The sequence below is a fragment of the Mycetomoellerius zeteki genome, unplaced genomic scaffold, assembly GCF_001594055.1.
Source record: "Mycetomoellerius zeteki isolate Tzet28-1 unplaced genomic scaffold, Tzet1.0 scaffold31, whole genome shotgun sequence".
Taxonomy (NCBI): Eukaryota; Metazoa; Arthropoda; class Insecta; order Hymenoptera; family Formicidae; genus Mycetomoellerius; species Mycetomoellerius zeteki.
The window spans coordinates 5151431-5172269 of record NW_017257294.1 but is presented as its reverse complement, the minus strand read 5'-3'; the positions used below and the strand labels follow the sequence as shown (position 1 = coordinate 5172269).

Below are 20839 nucleotides of genomic sequence, written 5' to 3'. Positions count from 1 at the left end.
ATCTATGGTTGAATGAACATCCGATAGTTTTATGACATTTCGTATATATCATGTGTCTCGTAATACGACGAAAGTGCAGAATCGATTGAGTGACATTCTTTCACGATCTTTACGTTGTAAAGTATAATGTCCGTTTGTAAACACGATGTATCCTATAAAAGGAAATGTGTAGGATGACAATACCGGTTTTTAGAAGCGCTTGAGAAAGCTCAAATCGATTTTAACGTGAACTTTTGTCGTTCATCGTAATCTGAAACTTTGGCCGAGTAAATCGGGGAGCTTGCTTGTGATCACGATGCAAGTACATCGAGAGTACTTCGTTATTTAGCGTACGCCGGCCGATCAAAGAAGGAAAAATTCCTCTAAAGCGGATCTGTCGGAACTTCATTCGCGGCTTGCGACTAAAGAAGGATGCAAACACCTAGAGATGGCCGTCGAAGAAAATGTCTACGGATCGGCGCGCAGAGGCGTACCCGCAAGCATTTGCATAGTTTCGTACGACTTTATATTCACTTCTGGAAGGTTCACTTTATGTTCAAGAGAGAGTTTCGAACAAAAAAGATCACCGCATTTGCGGACTTGCGTCAAATGCGCGATGTTGCCAAATGTTTTTCCCTGTTTTTTTCTTCTTCGCAATTCCTCGAAAAAAATCTACTTGTAAATTTACAATTTTACACATCAAAGTATTAGTTTTTCATTTTACTTTACATAAAACAAAATATTAACTTTTAAAATATTAATTTTATTTTAATCTAAGAAATGCTTAAGGCTACTTTTGTTATCAAGACTATTAAAAAAATCAAATTTTTAGGTATTTTAATAAAATTATTGATGATATACATTCAATAATGATAAAATTTCTCTTTTTTTACTTTTAAATATTTTAAACGTTTAATTAATTGTTAAAGTTATTCAAGTACAGCGAAATTTTCAATGTTTGCGTCTACGTGTCTGCGGCAGATATCGGACAATCAGTTGCAGTATCGAGATCGCAATAGTGAGGGCTGCGGCTGCGGTGAACGGCAAATCGGCTATCGAACGGTCGTAAAACTCGTCGTAAAACGCACGGATGTATATAGTGGGAGGTCCTACGCAGCATGACGAGATATATATATGTATATATATGTAATACTGCAGAGCGGGGATATATGTCGAACATTCGCAAGCTGTTCTAATATCGAGGGCCACACCGAGGCGCACGCACTTAATATAGGCGCTCAGAGTAGCAAGAAAGAACGATAGCGGGAGAGAATCAAGTGTATATATGATTATAAATCAAGAATATGATGATAGTAAATATATATATATACATATAGCCTTTCATACTCGTCGCTAAGACGTCCAGCAGAAAAGCATCACATGCACACACATGTAAATATATATTCCATATACGTATATATATATTTATATATAGATATATCTTCTAGATAAACGTCGAAAATACGTTCGATGCCTCAAGCTATAAAGGAGGAATCGGCAGCAGACCGGCTTCCCCCTTGTAATAGATCGTGCCAACAAATACCATCGTCATTACCATTAACAACGTCAGAAAATATGCCGCTCAAAGAAACGCTAGGAGACGCGAGAACACGGGACAACTGCTGGTAAAACTGCTTGAGAACTTCTATATATATATATATGTGATATGCATAACTGATGGCGGCTTATACACCGCGCAGAAACAAAGTAAAAGCGAATAAAGTAGAAGAGAAAGGTATGAACGGAAAGAAAGTCACCTAATGTAGGCCTCGGCTCGAAGAGCAGCGGCGCGCGATTTGCTCCTGAAGCTCGAAAGCTCGTAGAAGCGAGCAAGAAGCTGTTTTCGAAATATCAAGCGTCGACGACATTATTATCAGCGTCATTTTTATCAAATAAATATAATTAAATTTAAAATGATGTTGAATGAATAATTAATAAAAGAAGAGGAAGAAAGATGGAAGTTAAAAAGCTTCTTTTTTAATTTAAAGGATTATAATTATTATATACGTATATTTTCAAATATATGTAGTATTTCAAATCAAAATAATATCTGTGAAAAAACTATTTAAGATTCTTATATTATTATCACTCTTATTTTTTTAAGAGTTAAGGTTTATTTTTATTAAATTTGATCATCTTGATATATTGGTTTCTTCTTTTTTTGGAGTAAGATTTATTCCAAAGAATTTAGAGAGCGAGGACCAGTCTTTAAAAAAGACGTTTTAATCTAAAAATAATTTTTTATGGATAAAAACTGATATATTATACTTTGATATGTATTCATAAAGCTACCGAATAAAATTTGATTATTAAACATAACTTTTATCGCTACTATTACCGAGAGTGATATGAATATGTTATAATAAAATCTATAAAACCCATTGAACTTTTTCATGATGTTCCCGTAAGCCTCCCACATGATTTATGGGATTAATGGCTAATGTCATCGTCATCGACGCTTCATATTTCTAAGCTCTTGCTCAATTTGTTTAACAATACCTATCGGCAGTTTCGTAACTTCGATCCGCCTTGCCAGACATGCAAACGTTACTAGGCTGATGAGATGATAATTAGAACAGGAAGACGCGACAGCGCCCCATAATCCGAGTAAACGCGACGCGCAGGTTGAGTCAGGCGGTTTCCTCGCGGTTGAACTCATTGAATTACTCATCGGCGATGGTACCGATTCGCGAAATGGGACACACGCAAGAAAAAAAAGAGAAAAGAAACAAAGAAGCGGAAACGGAGAGAAGATCCGGCGACGTGGGCCCGAGAGGCCCGTAATTCCGCGGCAGTGTCGCTGACGCGGACGAAGATAGGACGGCGACTTACCTGAATATAAAGATGAAAAGTACTAAAAGAGAAAAGAATACGGCAACGTTATCCATGGTGCGCAGCATCACGAAAAGCTGACGTCGTAGATTGGGCAGAAATCGCACTAGCTTCAGGATCCTGAGGAGGCGGAAGGTGCGCAGGACACTCAGACCGGAACTGCCGCCACGCTCCTCTACGACTGATTGGCAGAGCTCGACGACGCTGTAAACGCGTTGCAAGGAGTGCAATAGTGTTATCGTTTGTCAGTTTATTGTAGACGATCCGTTCTCGAACAGCTTTACGAGACAGCCATAACGAATCAAACGATCTACCACCGTCTGTTATGACTTTCTCGTAAAGTCGGAATGTGACTATAAAGTTGAAGGAATTGCGCTGACAATCGTGTGTGTGCTTACACATTTTACACAGCAATAATGTATACGTGAGCTATTTAATATTATTGTTTATACACACAAAGGCTATTATTTTTTTGTATTATAATACCAAAATTTACGAAGAAAGTTGCCATACCTCAGGACGACGACGATGCCGTCGAAAACGTTGAAGCCATTACTGATATAACCGAATGGACCTTCCGCTATTATCTTAAGCAACATTTCCACCGCGAAGATTGCCGAGAATACAATGTTGCTTATCTCAACGGCCACTGTTAACTGTTCTGGCTGAGTACACATAACATAACATAATTAGTAATATAATCATAATTAGTAATTACACTTTACAGATATTATCTTCATTTTAATTGCGTTATATCGAGAATGGATACGAAAAGAACGATTTTGCTGAAGTATCTAAAAATTTTACTACATACCAGATCAGAAAATAATTTCGTTGAACTATCAAAATAATTATGCAGGAATTATGTAGGACACTCAAACTAAAATATAAAACTTTTTTGCAGCATTGCGTATCATGTTTGAGTTTCTTATATAATTATTCTGATAGTCTAACAAAAATTATTTTCAAATTTGTATCTAGTTAAATTTTTAGATATTTCAGCAAAATCATTCTTTCTGTGTAATAATGTTACACAACTTTTGTTTTTTATATGCAAAGTAGAAAGTATCGCCAAACTTGTAATGGAATATGTTAATAAGAAAACACAAAGTAGTGCTAAAAAGATCTAAAAAGAAATGACACCGAAGTAATTTCAAGTTCCAGTGAGAAATTACCTGATTGTGATATTCGATTCCCATACTCAAAGTATTGATGAGGATCGCCAATAGAATACCCTGTTGGAAGTATTTGTGCTCGACCAGCTTCTTGATCCACCTTCTTATACAGCGCAATGTGTAGATACAGCAGCTAATGGCGCGTCTCAGAAGCTGTCTAGGCCGCGAGGACTTTTTTTGCCACTTCTCGCCGTCTTCCGGCCACTGATCACCTCCCTGTAGCTCGCAGCAACAGGAACAATTGTCAACGTCGGACGTTAACCACTGCGTGCGATCTTCCAATGTGATGTGACGATCTGTTATACCTATGGAACACATTAACTCGTTTTCTTCTTTTTTTCGACTTGATTAGGTACGAATTCTTTTAACTCTTTGTGAATATTTTTCAAACTTAAATGGAATAGATGTTCAAAAGCATTCAAATTTATTTTTTTTATCAAAATTTAGAATGTTTTTTAAAAATGTAATATTTTTATTAAAAAAAATTTGGTGGCTTTTATTTTAATATTTCTGAAAGTCAGACGTAATGACAAGTTATAAATTAATTTAAAAGATGTTTGAAATTTTTTAGTTTAGATTTTTAGTTAAGAGTCCGTATAATAATAAATATAATAATTCATGTACTTCAATTTTATGACAAACCGTGTTTGTCATACGTCACATTGACTTGCCTTTCGTGAGAGAATTTAGAAACGAATCGAGCGCTAGTTGGCCAGTTGGCAGAGCAGCACTGAGAGCACCACTGAGAGCCAACAATTCCTGACACGTCATAGCTTCGTTGCCACCCAGTTCGGCTTGCATCTGTGACAGTATGCCTTATTTAAGAGAGGAAAAGATCTCCACAATTTCCGGAATAACCATGGTAATTGGAAATTACCTGCGCGTGGTCCGGCAATGGACTGGACCAAACGTTACCATCGCCCGTCTGTGTCATCTTCTCGCTCAAGCAGACGTTACGTTCGCCCGGTGTCACCGTCAACCCCGGCTGCAACGCATTCCCGACATTATTGCTGCCATGGAGCAGTACCACGTCGCTAAACATTACGCTGCTTCTTCTCCGATAATGCGTACATGGTGGACTCAACAACGTGCTGTTCGTCTAGAAGGCGATAATCAAGCATACATTACGCATACGTTACACACTACAGCAGGCGCTCTCTCTCTCATAACTGTTCTCGGCCCAAACTTGTAGCATTAAGGGAAGAAACTTTATGCACTTTATCTTGCCGTACCTAAAGCTTAAAATCTCTTTGTTGTGCAAACGTTCTCTCTATCGTCGATGAGAAACTCGACGAAACATAATGAAACTCTAACGTTCTTCTACATGTGAAAAGCATGTATAATCACTATGAGTACACTACTATCGATATAAAGCGGAAGATAAATGTCAGCGAAGAGAATAGCTTAACGGAAAGAGCGCTAAACGAATCATTCAAAGACGTTCTTGCTTGCTTACACTTGCTTGCTTACTAAGATCAAAGTCGAGTGTAATATTTCTAGAGAGCGAAAAGCTCAAGCGGCATATATGAAACTATCGGAGAAACGAAATAACATGTTATGAATCTCCAATTCAATAATAAAATTATTACTCCTATCGTTTCGTTATATTTATCTTACTTTATTTTAATTAATTAATTAATTATTTAAACGTTATATATATTATTGGAAAATCATTTTTCGATATTTCATTTACCGAACTTCAATTGCGCCGTTCCTGTTTAACGAAAAATTTCGTGTCGTGTTCTCGCATGCAAATCTGTGCGATATCTGTACTTGCCTCAGCAACGTTTCCCACGACAGCGTTGTCGCTTCCATTACAGGACACGGACGAGGTGCGGTGAATGCTTAATCTGTGACATACATTCGCGGAAGCCTCGGCCTCGGAAAGCTCGGGGCTAGCTCGAGGCGCGGTGCCCAGGTTTCCACTACCACCGACGCTATTGCCGATAGTCGGGGCTGTGGGGGCGGCAATTGCCACCGCCGATTGCGTCGGGGATGCGATCGTGGCGAAATCGGCGATAGATCCACCGTTTCCACTGGTAGCCTGTTGCTGCTGGTGTTGCTGTTGCTCTGCATATTCTAGCGCGGCGAGAAGCCGCGGACACCTCCCGTGATGTAGTCTTCTATCTAAATATTGGAATGCATTTTTAATAATAACAATAATATCAAAGTCACTTTTTAAAAATAGTGTTTAATAGAAATTTTTAATAAAATTTGTGAATTACAATGTAAATTTCTACTGATAAATATTAAAGAAGAAAAATAGTTATATTAGAAAAATTATAGATTAAAATAAGAGAGAGAGAGAGAGAGAGAGAGAAAGTTATAAATTGATTAAAATAATATTTAAAAAATTGCTATAGAGATTAGTTAAGAGTTATAGATTTTAATATTAATTATTACGTTTAATATTGATTATTATATAATGCAATTTTAAAATTTAATGATGATGAGTTAAAAATAATATTTAATAAAAATTTTTAATAAAATTTGCATTTTTTAAGTACAATTCAAATTTCTATAGGTAAGTATATTAAAGAATAAAAACATTTATATTAAGAATTAAAAAAGATTTATTAAAATAAGTTTAATATAGTATAAAAAGCGATAATTTTTGAGGGTCCGAATCGAGGTTAATATTAGCGTCGTAGAAATTTTAAGACTTCCATTTCCATCATATTTAATAATAACCGCTGATGATATCCCGCTAAAATTGCCGAAGGTATCAATTTGGTGATTTTTTATTTTTATTTTTAATTAATAAAGAATTATTTTGATATTATTTGTATCTATATATATATTTATATTTATACTTTTTCAATATTTTGTACTATATACCTTATACAAAAAAAATTGAAACCATTAATGAAGCTAAACTGGTATAATCGACGGTTCCAGAGTTAATTTCTTTCTTTTTCAATATTCGATTTTTTAAATTTCCAAAATAATTTTTTAAATTTCATATTGTTTACCGCCCGGTACGCGATTTGGCCCGACAGCAGCGGTGTTCGAACGAGACGTTTGACTCTGCTGCTCTTTGAGTAAATTCTGTTCCCGTTTCTGCTGCCTCCTGTATAGCCACAGGCGATATCTCTTCATCAGTCTTCGTTTACCTCGTCGCCAGAGATGGGCGATGTATCTAAAAAGAGACATCAAATTGTCATCTATCGTAAAACATGGGCGCCGGCGAATCTTCCGCGGAGTAAGCGACGAGGAACGATTCTGCTCGCGCGAATAGCATCCTCGGGGACTGTGCAACGGTTACGAGTACCCACTTGACGATTTCGGCGTAACAAGTAGTAGGCTCCGAGGTATTCGTGGATGAGGCGAGCGTCGAGGTCGAATGGTAACGCGCGCGCTCCAGTCGCATTCTCTCCATTTCCCGCTTCTTCGTTTCCGAAAATTGCGTCGCGATTACGACCAAGCAGAGGTTGATCATGAAGAACGAACCGATCTGCAAACACAGGTCCTCTTTAATCCATGCCTCTCTCTCTTTAATTTTTTCATAATATACCTCGCGTTTGTTTTATATTTATATTGTAATTATTATTGCTATCTTCTGGATTATATTACAATTTTATTCTAATACCAGTTGATCGTTGTGACTATTAATGATAATGACTATTATTATTATTATTATTTGAATTATTCCAAGTAGCATGTTGGTTGTTTTATATACGTTTTTTGAACGTTTATAGAATATTAGATACATTTAGGAAACGTGTATAAAACGTATATCAACCAATAGGTGTTATTTGGGGTAGAAGTGATTTGTCTTGAAGAAGCTAAGATATTAAAATGTTACGGCTGAATTTCTGTTAAATATGAGCGAAGTAAGACCGTGGAAAATACGAATGTGAAAAATAGAGAGCGTCTATACTCATGTTTTACATATTACGCTCGCCGTGCAATTGGGATAGGAAATGAAACACTTACTACTATCAGGAGAACGAAATATATCCAGTCCCAGAAGGAGTGGGCGTCTTGCACGTAATACATTATGTCCGTCCATCCTTCCAGACTAATAACCTACAAATCGACATGATTGCGCTACTGAGCTTTACGGCAAAATAGCGACAAACGATATGACGAACTTAGTTTATTAATCAATTAATGTAAATTGCGACGTAAAAATATTACGGTTAAATTTTTGTTAAAAATTAGGGAAAACTTATTTCAGAAAAATCATGCTACAAACACGTTAAAAGGAAATACGTAGCAAATGAAGCTACATACTCATATATTTTTATCATATCAAAATGTGAAATTTTTCAACTAGCACATTATTCATTTGCAATAACATCTTATCGAAAACCAATTCGTCCGCAATATCATCGATAGCGTAGTTTTTCTCTTGGCACTATCGCAGACTAATGTGCGCGATCCGCATTTCCATCGACTTTCGGGCGCCGTAAAAGTATTTTACATACTTTTAAATGGGAGAAATATTCCGTGCCACGTATACATGTTCGAGTAACATGTATACATGCTTACGTAAATTATTCTGAACAAATGTAGGACGAGTAACTAAAGCGCTCACAAGAAATATCGCAACCCAGGCGAGACCGATGTTATCGAATGAAATTGTTCCTTGGAATGGATTGTTGCCCTGGCCTTTGCATTCGGTGTAGTAGTAGTTCCAATTAACGCAGGTATCATTGTTGATGTACGTGACGTTACTGTTTGGCACAGCGGTATTGTTGCACACCAAGTTGCCTGAATGCGAAAAATGTCGTTGCGTTCGATTATGATGATGAAGCAATCAATTACCCGAATATGTACAACGTGAATGAGTATAACGCGATAAATTCGGAATATTGAACAATAAAGTTGCTCGGTTATAAATTCAGAATAACGAAAATTTGACTTCAATATTTGACTACAATATTTCTCATCAAAGTTTAAAAATATTTATAAAATGTTTTTGAATTTTAGATTTCTGCAGTATTCTGTATAAAGCAATTCTAATTTAATTCTACGCGATTGTTAGAGATTTAAATTTAATTACGTATGTATAGTATTTCATTAAATTATATTTTGCAAATTCATTTGAAATTTGTTGATGGAGGATGTACTCACCGAATTTGAGAGGCGGCAGATTACTGCAGGAGTGCATCCCGCTGTCGTCGGGACGCGAACAAATGTAATCCTGACCCTGAGATTCGAAATACTTCTCCAGATCGCTGGAAAATCAACAGAGCGACGATTAAAAATTTAATCACACCGATCCTCGCGTAGAATCTTAAGTTTAAAGACTTGCATACATATGCCTTATTATGCACGGATGCACTCTTCGCATGCTTCGCTTATGCGTACATTGTAAGTAGGTATGCAGAGCGTGTTATAATATATAGTATATATATATATATATAGCGTAAACGTATATACACAGAACGAGTCACTAGAAACTATCGTCTAAAATAACTTTTTACGCACTGACTTGAAAAAAATAATTAAAAGGAATAATTCAAGCAAAGATGAACCTTGTATTATTTAAAAAAATCAAGGCGACTTTGCCGGGGATAAAAAATAAATGCGACGGCAACACAATTTTAAATAATTTTCAATTTTAATACAAGAAAGCACACATTTCCTCCAAAGAAAGAATTGCAATTTATGGGATATAAGAAGCTATTTCAGATGATGGTATAGCGTAAATTCGTTCTATGTATATATTCATATATTCATAGTATATATAATATTTAGAGTGTCGCGGAATTACCGGAGGAGCTCCCAGTGTGGTTTTTTGTATATGAATACTGGAAACCTAACCGAAAATAATGGAAATACAATCGATCGGAGTGGAGTCCCGTGCTATAGATTCCGAAGAATGTATATGCACACGAATGAAGGCTAATCATAAACAACCTATGCCACGCAAATTATCAGCGTAACGCGGCTGTAGCACTGATTCGCAAAACTGATCGATATGTGCTTAACGCGGCATTCGTACCGAGATTGCTTCGAATAAAGCGTATATTGTTCGGAAAATCGGGCGCGCTTCCTATCGGCCTTGTCATGCTTACACTTTCGACCCTGTTTGTATCACTGGTCGACAGCTCGTCCGATGATTCTCGGACATCTTATATAGTACAGTATACGTACACGTATGTAGATGCTGATGTACAACGTACGTGCGCAACGATTGAGAAAAATGTAGGCAAATGCAGATATACGTATACCGACACGAGTTTGCGTGCACGCGGCTGGTATCACGCCGAAAATAGTCGGCTAGTGCGAAAAGAAAAACAATTAACACGTTCCTCGCGAAGTATCGGCCATGGATGCCGAAAATGAATGGCCGTTTCTAGCTTCAAAGATTGAAAGTTTCGCCGTTGTCGAGCCATGTAAATAAAACCTTACTCTTCCAAAAATTCGAAGGATATCGAGCTTGATATTTGAAAGACAATCGCGAATTAAATGTTATTTAATATAATAAGTAATTATTTGATATTATTATTATTATTAAAAAATATAAAGAATTAGAAAATACAACTGACGTTCTTTCTCTCATGTGCAGAATAATACGTTTATGTAATCCTGAATATATTAAAGTAAAATATGGGCAAACATGTGACGTCTCGAGTCTGATGGATAATTCATAATTTTATGCTACGCTCTTTAGGATCGGAGGGTACTGGTGCCATCTTTCTCCAAGCTCGATTATATTCCTCTATCGCAATATGGCGTCTTTTATTCTGGATTCTCAGACGTTCTCGTGATTGATAATCCCGTTTAAATCAGATGATTGATCTTACTTCGTACTTTATCTCTCTTTACACTGGTATTTTCTTATAACGGAGTTATGGTGAAATTTCATATTTCTTGTTATTTATTATAATATCATAATAAAATTCATTGACTGAACAGGAAAAAAAATAGAGCGATAAAGGAATATTGCATATTATGTGGCGTTATATTTGCTAAAATAATGCGACACAATTTCACGTTTCCAAACACACGCTATGTATGCTTAACTAGCAGTGTGCACGTGATCGCCTGTGCTCTCCTTAATTTGCGTGTCTTTAACGCGTCATAGGCGTGTGCTTCACGTTTGTGCTCGCGCTGTGCTGATCGTGCCCATCGTTCTAGATCCTCTCATATGTTATATATTTATAAGGTGACTAGATGTCCTACTTTTGAACACAATATATTAACCCCATAATAAATTACAATAAACTTTTCCTATTTGTGCCTGTACCTTGATGCAAAATCAATTTAACTTGGAAATGACAGGAAAATATGATTTCAAAGAGGAGTCTAAAGCTTCGTGAAAATATATTGCCCAAAGAAAAACAATTAATTTTTTAGTTTAACTTACTGTTTATCTTCTTCTCTCTGATTTTATGAATTAGAAAAAGATAAAGAATAAATTAAATTAATTAAGCAAGATTAAGGTTAATCTATATTCATAGAAATAGACTCTAGTCTGTTTATCATTATAATGCTTTTCTCAAAGTAAAAGAGATTAACTAATTACGAGATCGTGATTACAAAATCTGGTCCCCTTGTACATCCGTGAGCGCATTTTAGCAGCGAGCTCTATGCAAATAGCGATGACACCTCGATGCTTTCCAGTAAAGCAAACGGATACATAATAAAAATAAAATTTTCTAAGAGATAAAATTTTCAATCGCATACATATCTGTTTTCTTTTAAATTATAAGAATGTGTTACTTTAAATAAACATTGTTGCAAATAAATCTGACGTTATTGCTTTTGATATTGGTTCAAATTCTGATACCGTCCGTAATCGTGAGATATACGTTAATGCCTTTTCACTTGGCTTGCGTGTTTGAAAAATTATGAGTTAATATCGCTTTCCAGGGCCATCGCTATCCGCGAAGCTCCAGCGCTGCGCTACAGCTGCACGGCGCAGGAACGGCAGTAACGCCGGTGCAGAAGTCGATAAACGTTCGAAAATAACTGCTGCGTATACCGGAATAGACCGCGCGAGCATCGCGCGTTTAATTAGCTTCTCTGTGGGCTTGAAGCTTCATGGAGTCTACTTCTCTTTCCTGCTGCACTATCGCGCCACACGAGTTCAGAATTAAAGCGACTTCGGGGCACTATGCATCCGGGTGCGCAAGTATTCATCTAGGGTGGCAAATCTTAAAATGTGCGACGAAGTTTCTTGTTCCTTAAACACGTTATAATCGTACCCGAACCGTAACAGAACGTCCCATGAGACATGCGGATGTGAAAGTCTAGAGTTCGGCTCGTTTTACAGTCATTAACAGCAACGTCATTGATACCCAGAGTGCCTCTGATATGAGAGTGCCGCATCCATGTCCTACATAATGAGGTCTTCGGGGAAGCGTCGAATCCTTCCTTAAAATGTCAAAGTTTCAATCCCTTGAACTTTAAAAGAATTAGAGACAAGAAACTTCTCATTTCAAGGAAACGTCAATTTCAAATCCATGGACAAAAAACTCTATTTTATATATGGATCGTGAAATTCGGGATCCTCTGGGACGTAATGGAAGGATACGCTATCGTGAAAGCGGTGCGATGTAGTGAAACCACAGAGATCACCGATGCCACACATAGTTGCTTAAACGATAATTCACATATGCAGAAAGCATCGTTAATGCTTATCGACTAAACACACGCTGAGGGAGGATAAAAGAAAGAGGCAGAGAGTGAAGGGGATAGTGATAGTGAAAATAAGAGAGGCGCATGAGAATCACGAAAGAAGTATGTCTAGAGCAAAGAAGAGGGAGAATAACATCGACTCGTGCATCGAAGTAGCCGAAGAGATCCCGAAGTGTCGGAGTACAGCAATCTCGTGGAGAAACATGGAGTTTCTGGGTCGCCCACAAATTACGGATCCCTCCTCCATCATTGGCATATCCCCGCTTTTCGAACCACGCGATTTATGTACAACTTGTGTATCAAGGAGAGAACTTCGGTGCTAGAACGGTTAAGTGTGTAGAGACGGTGTAGTAACCCGTAACACTAAAATGCTATCTCGAAGTTTAGGAGGGTTGATCTCTTCTCTCGCTCTCGGGGATCTCGGAATCATCGTCTCCTCGATCGGCAGCCAATATACGAAATAGCGTTTTATTCGTCGTCGGTCGAGTCGACATGCTCTATGTGAGTACACACTACGATACAGTCGCACACTGGTACAGTGGTTAAGAGAGAAGAAATAAAAGAGGGACAGATAGAAGTGATAGAAAAAGAGAGCGAGAGAGAAAGAGCAAGAGAAAGAGGAAGTGAGAGTAAGAGAGAGATATTATATACATATGCACATCACGTATGGTTGCATGTATATACATATATGTACATATGGATGCCACGTGTATATTTTGTGATTTATATAGTAGGTATGTATTATTGAGAGAGAGAGAGAGAGAGAGAGAGAGAAAGAAAGATATATATGTATGTACAGCACATTGTTCTCTACTAGAGCTTACTAAATGCGTGATCGAACCGAGTACTCGTCCGAGAGTAACCTGCAACAGCGAAACAATAGCCTGTCACTGCCTCCCTGGGGTCATGTACTTACATGTCTAGGTTTTTTAGTCACGAGGAGCAGAAGAGGGAGAAAGAAAGAAAAAAAAGAGAGAAAGAAAGAGAATGAGGGAGGAGAGCGTCTTAGATCGCCTAACGTGATATATTCCTGTAAAGCAAAAATTCAGGAAAGAACATACTGATCCATCCAGGGCTTTTCACGAATTTCTTATGATCCCTTACACCACCGATGATATCTTTCTCAGCTAGAGCGTATCAACAATCTCAAATCGATATCTATTTGACAGAAAAGTCGCTGTAAGTAAGCCACGCTTTTAAAATTATTTTTACTTTGAAAAAGGTTTTACACGTTTGATCGATAGAGCAAGATTGATGATTGCTGCGCGTATTAAATTATTCATGTGGCAAAAAATGAAATGCAGAGATTGCTTTCTTTTATACTGTTACAAAAAAATTAACATTTTTTAGAAAAGTAATTTGTAATTTTTATATTCGTCATTTACGGAGATCTTCCTTTATGTCAAAACTTCTTTTATAGGTTCTCAACGAATCGAATAAATTTTCAAATAAGTTATAATAATGAAAAAAATATTGTTAAGAGAAACTAAAATTGTTCTTGTTTTTTTTATAGATGTTCCTGTTTTTTAAATAGATATTGCATATATCAGACTTTACATAAATATTCGCAATAAATATTCCCGCAAAAAAAGAATAACATTTAAAAAATATAAGAAAAAAGTATAAAAAAGATGTGTAGATTATTCGTGATACATTTTCTTATTTGCGACAAATGAATATTATATAAATAAACTTATAAGAGTATTTAATTATCCGCCTTCGTTAGATTGCATCCATCTCAAGTTTGAGACGATGATTTTATGGGTAGTTTCGTGATAAGCCGAGCGGAGTGAGCATGAGTTACAAAGTTTGCATTGTATTCTGAGCAAATATCGATCGATTTGGAGAAGCGGATCGAGCGCAAAGTATTAGCGCAGTGAAGAATTGGCGAAAGACAGAGAGTGAAGGAAGAAAAGAGCGGAGCGTTAAATTTACAGCAAGAAAATTCGGCAAGCGATGCTTTGCGACAACTGGAGCTACTCGCCATGCAATCTGGATATTTTCATAGATTACAATTGGGCTCCGCGTGAACGAACCGTATGACCAAGTCGTTTTAATCGATGTCGAATCGCGTGTATGTGGCTGATTCGCCACGGTCTCGAATCTTTGACTATTCCACTTGCAGACGCAAGTCCCATAACAAAAATCCCGAAGAAATCTGCATCGTCTTAGGCGACGAAACAAATTGCAGGCGTGTCAAATAGAAATATTCTATCTAAGCAAAAAATTGTCGAGCAAAAAATTGCGCACGCAGTAATAGACTTTTTTTATGCAATAGCATGCCTTGAACACGGTAAACGCAAATATGCCTAAAGATATTAAAATACATGAAATATTATGATGATATGTAAAAAATTATTCCTCCTAGACGTTTCACATATAAGGCCATAACGTTTACTGTATTCCGACGTATGTTATTGCAAAAGCTTCAAAAATAGAATTTTTACACAAAAGCGAAAGTGTTTTGAATATGGCAAATAATGATCTTGACTAAATTCATATTTAGCTATTTTTACGATAAATTTTAAATGGAAATTGTTAAAATCGAGCCATTTTGCGCTGAGATATATGCTTTACCGTTTACCGTGTTTGAAGTACACGATATCGTACACGATGTGTACTTCAAATCGCGAAAAATTTCTGGTTAACGACGAATTGCCGAATCTGAGTTCCACATGTTTCGCCGTCTCGCGGAAATGTGACGATTGGCGATGGAGCGCTTCATACTGCACAGCGATCGAAAGACAGACAGAAGAGAAAAAACGAGATGCGATGCAGCGTGAGGCGCAATAACGTGAAGAATCGAAGTCCAACATTTACAATTAAAAAAAAAAAGTAATCAACGATTAGGACCTAAAATTCTCGCCGACTTACTCGGGATACTTGACGTTGGGCAGAGCCTTGAGGAAGCAGCGTTGGCGTAGTATGCCTTCCCACAGCTGCACGCCCACGATGCCGAATATGAAGAAGACGAAGAAGCACAATAACAATACGTTGCCCAGCATGGGAAGGGTGTCGAGCAGCAGCATCACCAGTATCCGCATACCTATCAGAGGTGTTTGTGAAAATAACGCTTGATAAGCGATTAATAAATGTGTAATGTCTCGTCAATATTATATTTCGTTATCGAGTTCTTTGAACCATGACAACATCTGCTTGCGGATATTCTCCCTCGGATACTGGAACAATCTGATGCTATTCCGATTGTTTTCTTTCTATACAATATAAGTTGAAAGTATACTGTGAGCGGAATAACCTAAATTCTCGATTTTAGTTTTAATAGTAAACACATTGATTAATATTTTATTCTATTTATAAAAAAGAGATTTTTAATCAACCGTTATTCGTAGAAATTTATTAGGATCCAACGTTAGATACTTCAGTCATTAGCGTTTAAATTCTGAGAAAGGAAGTTGAAGACTATGATAAAATTTTGTTATTCAATTTTCAATCTCAAAAATAGTTGGCGTAAAAATTTTTCAACGGCTTATGATTTAAACATTTTGACAGTGTGAAAATGGATCAAGATATACTTATTGATCCAAGGATCTGTTATTAAAATTAAGGTCGCGAGTTCCGGTACGCGTGTACACGTGTCGCTTACTGAATTTCGATTTGCAGCTAAATGTCTCTTCTTGCCAACTTTACTTGTTCTTGTTCGATATGATTATATATACTCTTCTGTCTTCGTTACGTTTCAATTCCAAGATGAAATCAACCGTGAATGCATTACGATCTATATGCGATGGTTATGCACCTGGCAATGCACCGTAAAATCGACGATGGAAACTGGGGTTAATCGTCAACTATCGAGGTATCTGACATATCACAAAGATCTCGTTACTTACTTGGTATTCGATTGATCGCTCGTAACGGTCTTAATACTCTTATCGTTCGTATGGCTGACAGATTCATATTTTCCACATTTAGGCAGTATTCCAAAGCGCTACAACCAAGTTGCTTTTTAAATTCTTTTAACACGTCTATTTTATAATTTATGACAGTAGAATGTTTTGTAATTAAATAATATATTTAATATAATTTACGTATAAAATGTATTTAATTGCCCTGAATTTAAATTTAAATATGTGAGTTTAATTAAAAATTGTAATAATACATTTTAGACAATAGTTTAAATACAAAATACATAAAGTTTTATAATCATAGAATGTCAGTTAATTATTATAAATATTATAAAATTATTACAATTTTTTAAAATACTTTTATAACATTTAATATTGAAAAGTTTTTAATTTCCCATATTGTTAGCTATATCATAGTGCAATATAAATTCTCGAAAGTTTTGTACAAAAATTCTTTTAAACGAGGCAATTCTAAGAAAACAATAAAGTATCTAAATGAAATACTTACCCAGCCCCCACTATAAAGAAATCTAATCTATTCCAGGAATCCGCGAGATAAGTTCCTTTACCGTAAATCCCCATCGCTACCATCTTTATGGTCATCTCCAAGGAGAAGAAGGCAAAAATGATATCATCGAACATCTGGAAGAAATAGATAGAAGAACACAGCTTGATTAGAACGATCGACGTAATACATCGTGATTGATTCAGGACGCTCTACTAGAGGATTCGATTAACGGCTGTACCATGTCGGTAATTTTCTCATCTCTTTCTCATCCCATCCTTCTTCTCCTCCTCCATCTCCTCTTCCGCCACCTTTGCTGGACTAATTGCGAACCGACCGGAAACCGTGTCAAGATGCGCAATCGATTAATTTGCTTATCAGCACGTCAGATAATCACTTAACGCGAAAGTTCCTCATAAATTGACTTAATTGAATTGTAAATATGTATTACCATTCAGATATTAGATTTTCTCCCTGGCACATATAAATATACGGAAAAAACGACTACGGTTGCCATGATCAAAAGTCGCTCATCAATACATTTTTGGGTTATAAGAATTATAATACGATTGTGTGATAACCGTAATTGGCATATCTTAACGGTTATGGTTGTTAAGATATGTCCATCTTATCACAACCAAATGTATTCATGGGTAAAAATTACATTATTTCTGGTTGTGACAACCGTAATATTTTTTCTGTGTACGATATTTCGATACAAAGAATCACGAAGGGAACCATTCTTATGGAAATGGCTATTACTTAAATAAAATCTATATACTACACTTTGTTTTCTTAAATCCGATGTCATAACACGAATCACTCTGGTTCATCTTTTTCAATTTTTTCTAGTCAAATGTTGTTAAAATATAATTACGTACCTGCAGTATTTTACATCGATTCGTTACGCACTGGTCGTCCACGCATGGCTGGTACATCCCGAGCGTGATGCAGTTCAGAAGGATCACCATCATGCTCACCCTTTCGAACCACGTGAGTCTTTGTTAAGGAATAGATATAGCTAGGTATCTCTCCTGATTAAAGGTTACAGATCGCAAGCGAGAACAATACGTTACTGCTACATTAACTAACATGAAGTAGAATCTTTAAGTATATGAGACACAGATTACGTAAAAAGTGAATAAGAAATATATTGGGAATATCTCGCATTCAATGCATTAACAAGTCTTCCTAAATCGTAATCATTTACCACAACTAAAGAATTTTTAATTTTTATTCTAAATAAATAAACCGCAATTTTTTTATAATATAATTTGAATGTGATTCCATTATTTGTATGAAAATTATAAAGTGTCAAAATATTATTGTGAGTAAATAATTTTATTACTACATTTGCAGTAAAAATAAAAATGATGTTAATGGAAAAAATTATAAAATTTTTCGTATTTGTTGATAACATCCATCATGATTGTCAAGATTACAATTGTTATCAATAATTGAGCGTAGAATACTATTCTATTATATTATATTTGTAATCAATTTATATAATTTTTATCTATAGTCTCGATCGATGAAAATCAAATTGCTAAACGGCGCACTGATTGTCGTTGCCAAGTGACTATCGTCGAAACATCCTGTTTTTTTCGTAACGCTCTTCTCAATATGCCTATTTAATAAATAGACAGGTTGTGCGATTAAATCTAATCGCGTGTCTCTGCACGTGGAAAAAATACTGCAAACGTATAACACTGAATAAAACATTACTAGTCGAAACACTGAATAAAGTATAAATTACTGTCACTGAATAAAATATTATTCGATCATTACTATATTACACTACTATTTATTCAAACAATTTTTTTTATTATCACGACACACAAGTGCTGACATAATGAAATTTAATATGAAGTTAAATAGAAATCGATAATCAAGAACTTGTATGTGCAAGCGATGCGATGCTGCAAGTTTCCGATCGTATAATTAGCAGCTATCAGTTTTCGGTAGTTACGGCTTTTAATAGGGTTGTGATATCTCAGTATCGAATGCGATTATTAATTACATACAAATATCATTTTAAACTCTCTAAATACTAAATACTAACAGTTAATACTATACGGTAAATATAAATTTTACATACATATAATATAAATTTCATGTAAAAGTGTTTGTAGTATATATGTTTTTTAATATCAATTTTTTTTAAATTCTGGATTTTGTTAAAGATAAATATGTTTTATTTAAAAACATATCATTATTCCATTCATATCAAGGGAAGATATTTTTAATTATTCTTTTAACCTCTGCGACATCTTACGACATGATATATTTTCAAGACGTAACATTTTTTTTATCATAAATCCTTTTTAATATGAAGATAAATTGAGTGCGTGACATGAGGGAATAAGAAATCGAGACCGGGAATAAAAGGAATTGATTTCCTAGCAACTGCGATTCGTATTCCACTCTTCGTTCGCTCGACGTTATACGATGCTCATCGGCATCGCGTGCAAGCAGCTTATTCATGTGTTAGGCGGCTACTGACATCGAGTTACACGCGAGGCCGACGCCCTTCTCAAAAGGTTAAAAGTAAGAAACGCTGTTAAGATAAAGATTACTGCAATCTCTTATCCTGACTAAAATTCTTTTCAGCGCTACTTGTTGCACTCAATTAATTATAAGCCGTCACAAAAACGATCTGTGTCTCCGAATTACACCGAATCGATCGATATGTCTGTAGTCAACGAAAATAAGTGGCCATGGTGTGACATCTGAACTTGAACCCGTCTATCTTCATAAATGACCTTCGTTACTTTTTACGGTATCCGGACGATAAATGGTTCGACCGAGCGCGTAGGAAATTGGTTATAGAGTAAAAATAAATCGATCGCTGCTTATCACGCGAATGGAACGTTTCGTACAGTTTGGTGTTAGATGGAACAATTTTTCGTGATATATTTACAGGGATATAGAGAGATATTACAGCCTTCTATCAGAAACCAGGGAGTAATTAATCTAATGAAAAAGCGACAAAATTGACATTCGACTAAGGTGATTCGTCTACCCACAAATCAATCCACCATTAAGCTCCTTAAAACATTTCCATTTAATTTCAACAGAAATTTCATTATAGATATAGAGTTAGAAGGCGATGTATCATTCGAAAAGCTCTTAGTAAATAAAATATAAATCTCATGTAATTCATTAATTGATTAATTAATTAAAATGGATTTTCTATTGAAAATTTAATTTGAATCATGATAATCTCTATTTATACACATTATACGATTGAAATATCGAATTTGTTTCATAGAACATAATATTTTCACGCTAAATAAAACGTTTCTCTTGATAACGCAGACGTCTGAAAGAGTTTATTAAAACGTCCACAATTCAGTGTGTTAAAATTATGAAGGACGTCTTTATTTTTCGAACGTCGGCTATAGACGTTTTTACAATTTTTTTGTTGTAAACAAAGTTTTTGCAACTTTTACGTTGTACAGATCAGTATTTCAAAAGCATTCTCTTTTGACCCGAATTAAACACAGAATTGTACAATCTACGCAGTTCATGCCAGATGCGTGATAGATTGCCGTACGATTGCAAAAGCCTGCGAAGCGATGGTGTATCATAATAGCGATCTATCACGCCGACACGATTTCGCGTGCCAAGCGTCGATATCGATGAACGTTTGTATGAGCGGCTCTTAACCACCCCGTGTGCTTACACAGACGGCCGCGAGCACCTGTAACGTCTCATCTCCGACGAAGAACGAGGGCAACTACGGGCGGAAAAGGGAGCCGGAGGAACCCTTGCATTAAAAAGCACCAAGTTGATGATTTTGACAGGCGGATCGCGAGGAACATTTTGCGTTATCTGCTCCCACAAATGTGCTCAGAATGTGTTCGATCAATAAACTCGGTTGGCCTCCG

At 36.1% G+C, this 20839-nt stretch overlaps 1 protein-coding gene across 1 annotated transcript in view; it reads right to left on the bottom strand.

Annotated features, from left to right (window-relative positions):
- The window catches only part of Ca-alpha1T (Ca[2+]-channel protein alpha[[1]] subunit T), a 49492-nt gene that overhangs the window by 17139 nt on the left and 11514 nt on the right, over nt 1–20839 (bottom strand). Inside the window, 15 exon segments of the mRNA XM_018451307.1 lie at nt 2812–3015; nt 3325–3476; nt 3987–4329; nt 4648–4787; nt 4864–5085; nt 5764–6113; nt 6959–7125; nt 7262–7440; nt 7923–8015; nt 8527–8702; nt 9066–9169; nt 15456–15627; nt 16430–16527; nt 16953–17086; nt 17831–17942. Of these exon segments, the coding sequence (XP_018306809.1) occupies nt 2812–3015; nt 3325–3476; nt 3987–4329; nt 4648–4787; nt 4864–5085; nt 5764–6113; nt 6959–7125; nt 7262–7440; nt 7923–8015; nt 8527–8702; nt 9066–9169; nt 15456–15627; nt 16430–16527; nt 16953–17086; nt 17831–17942 (2646 nt within the window).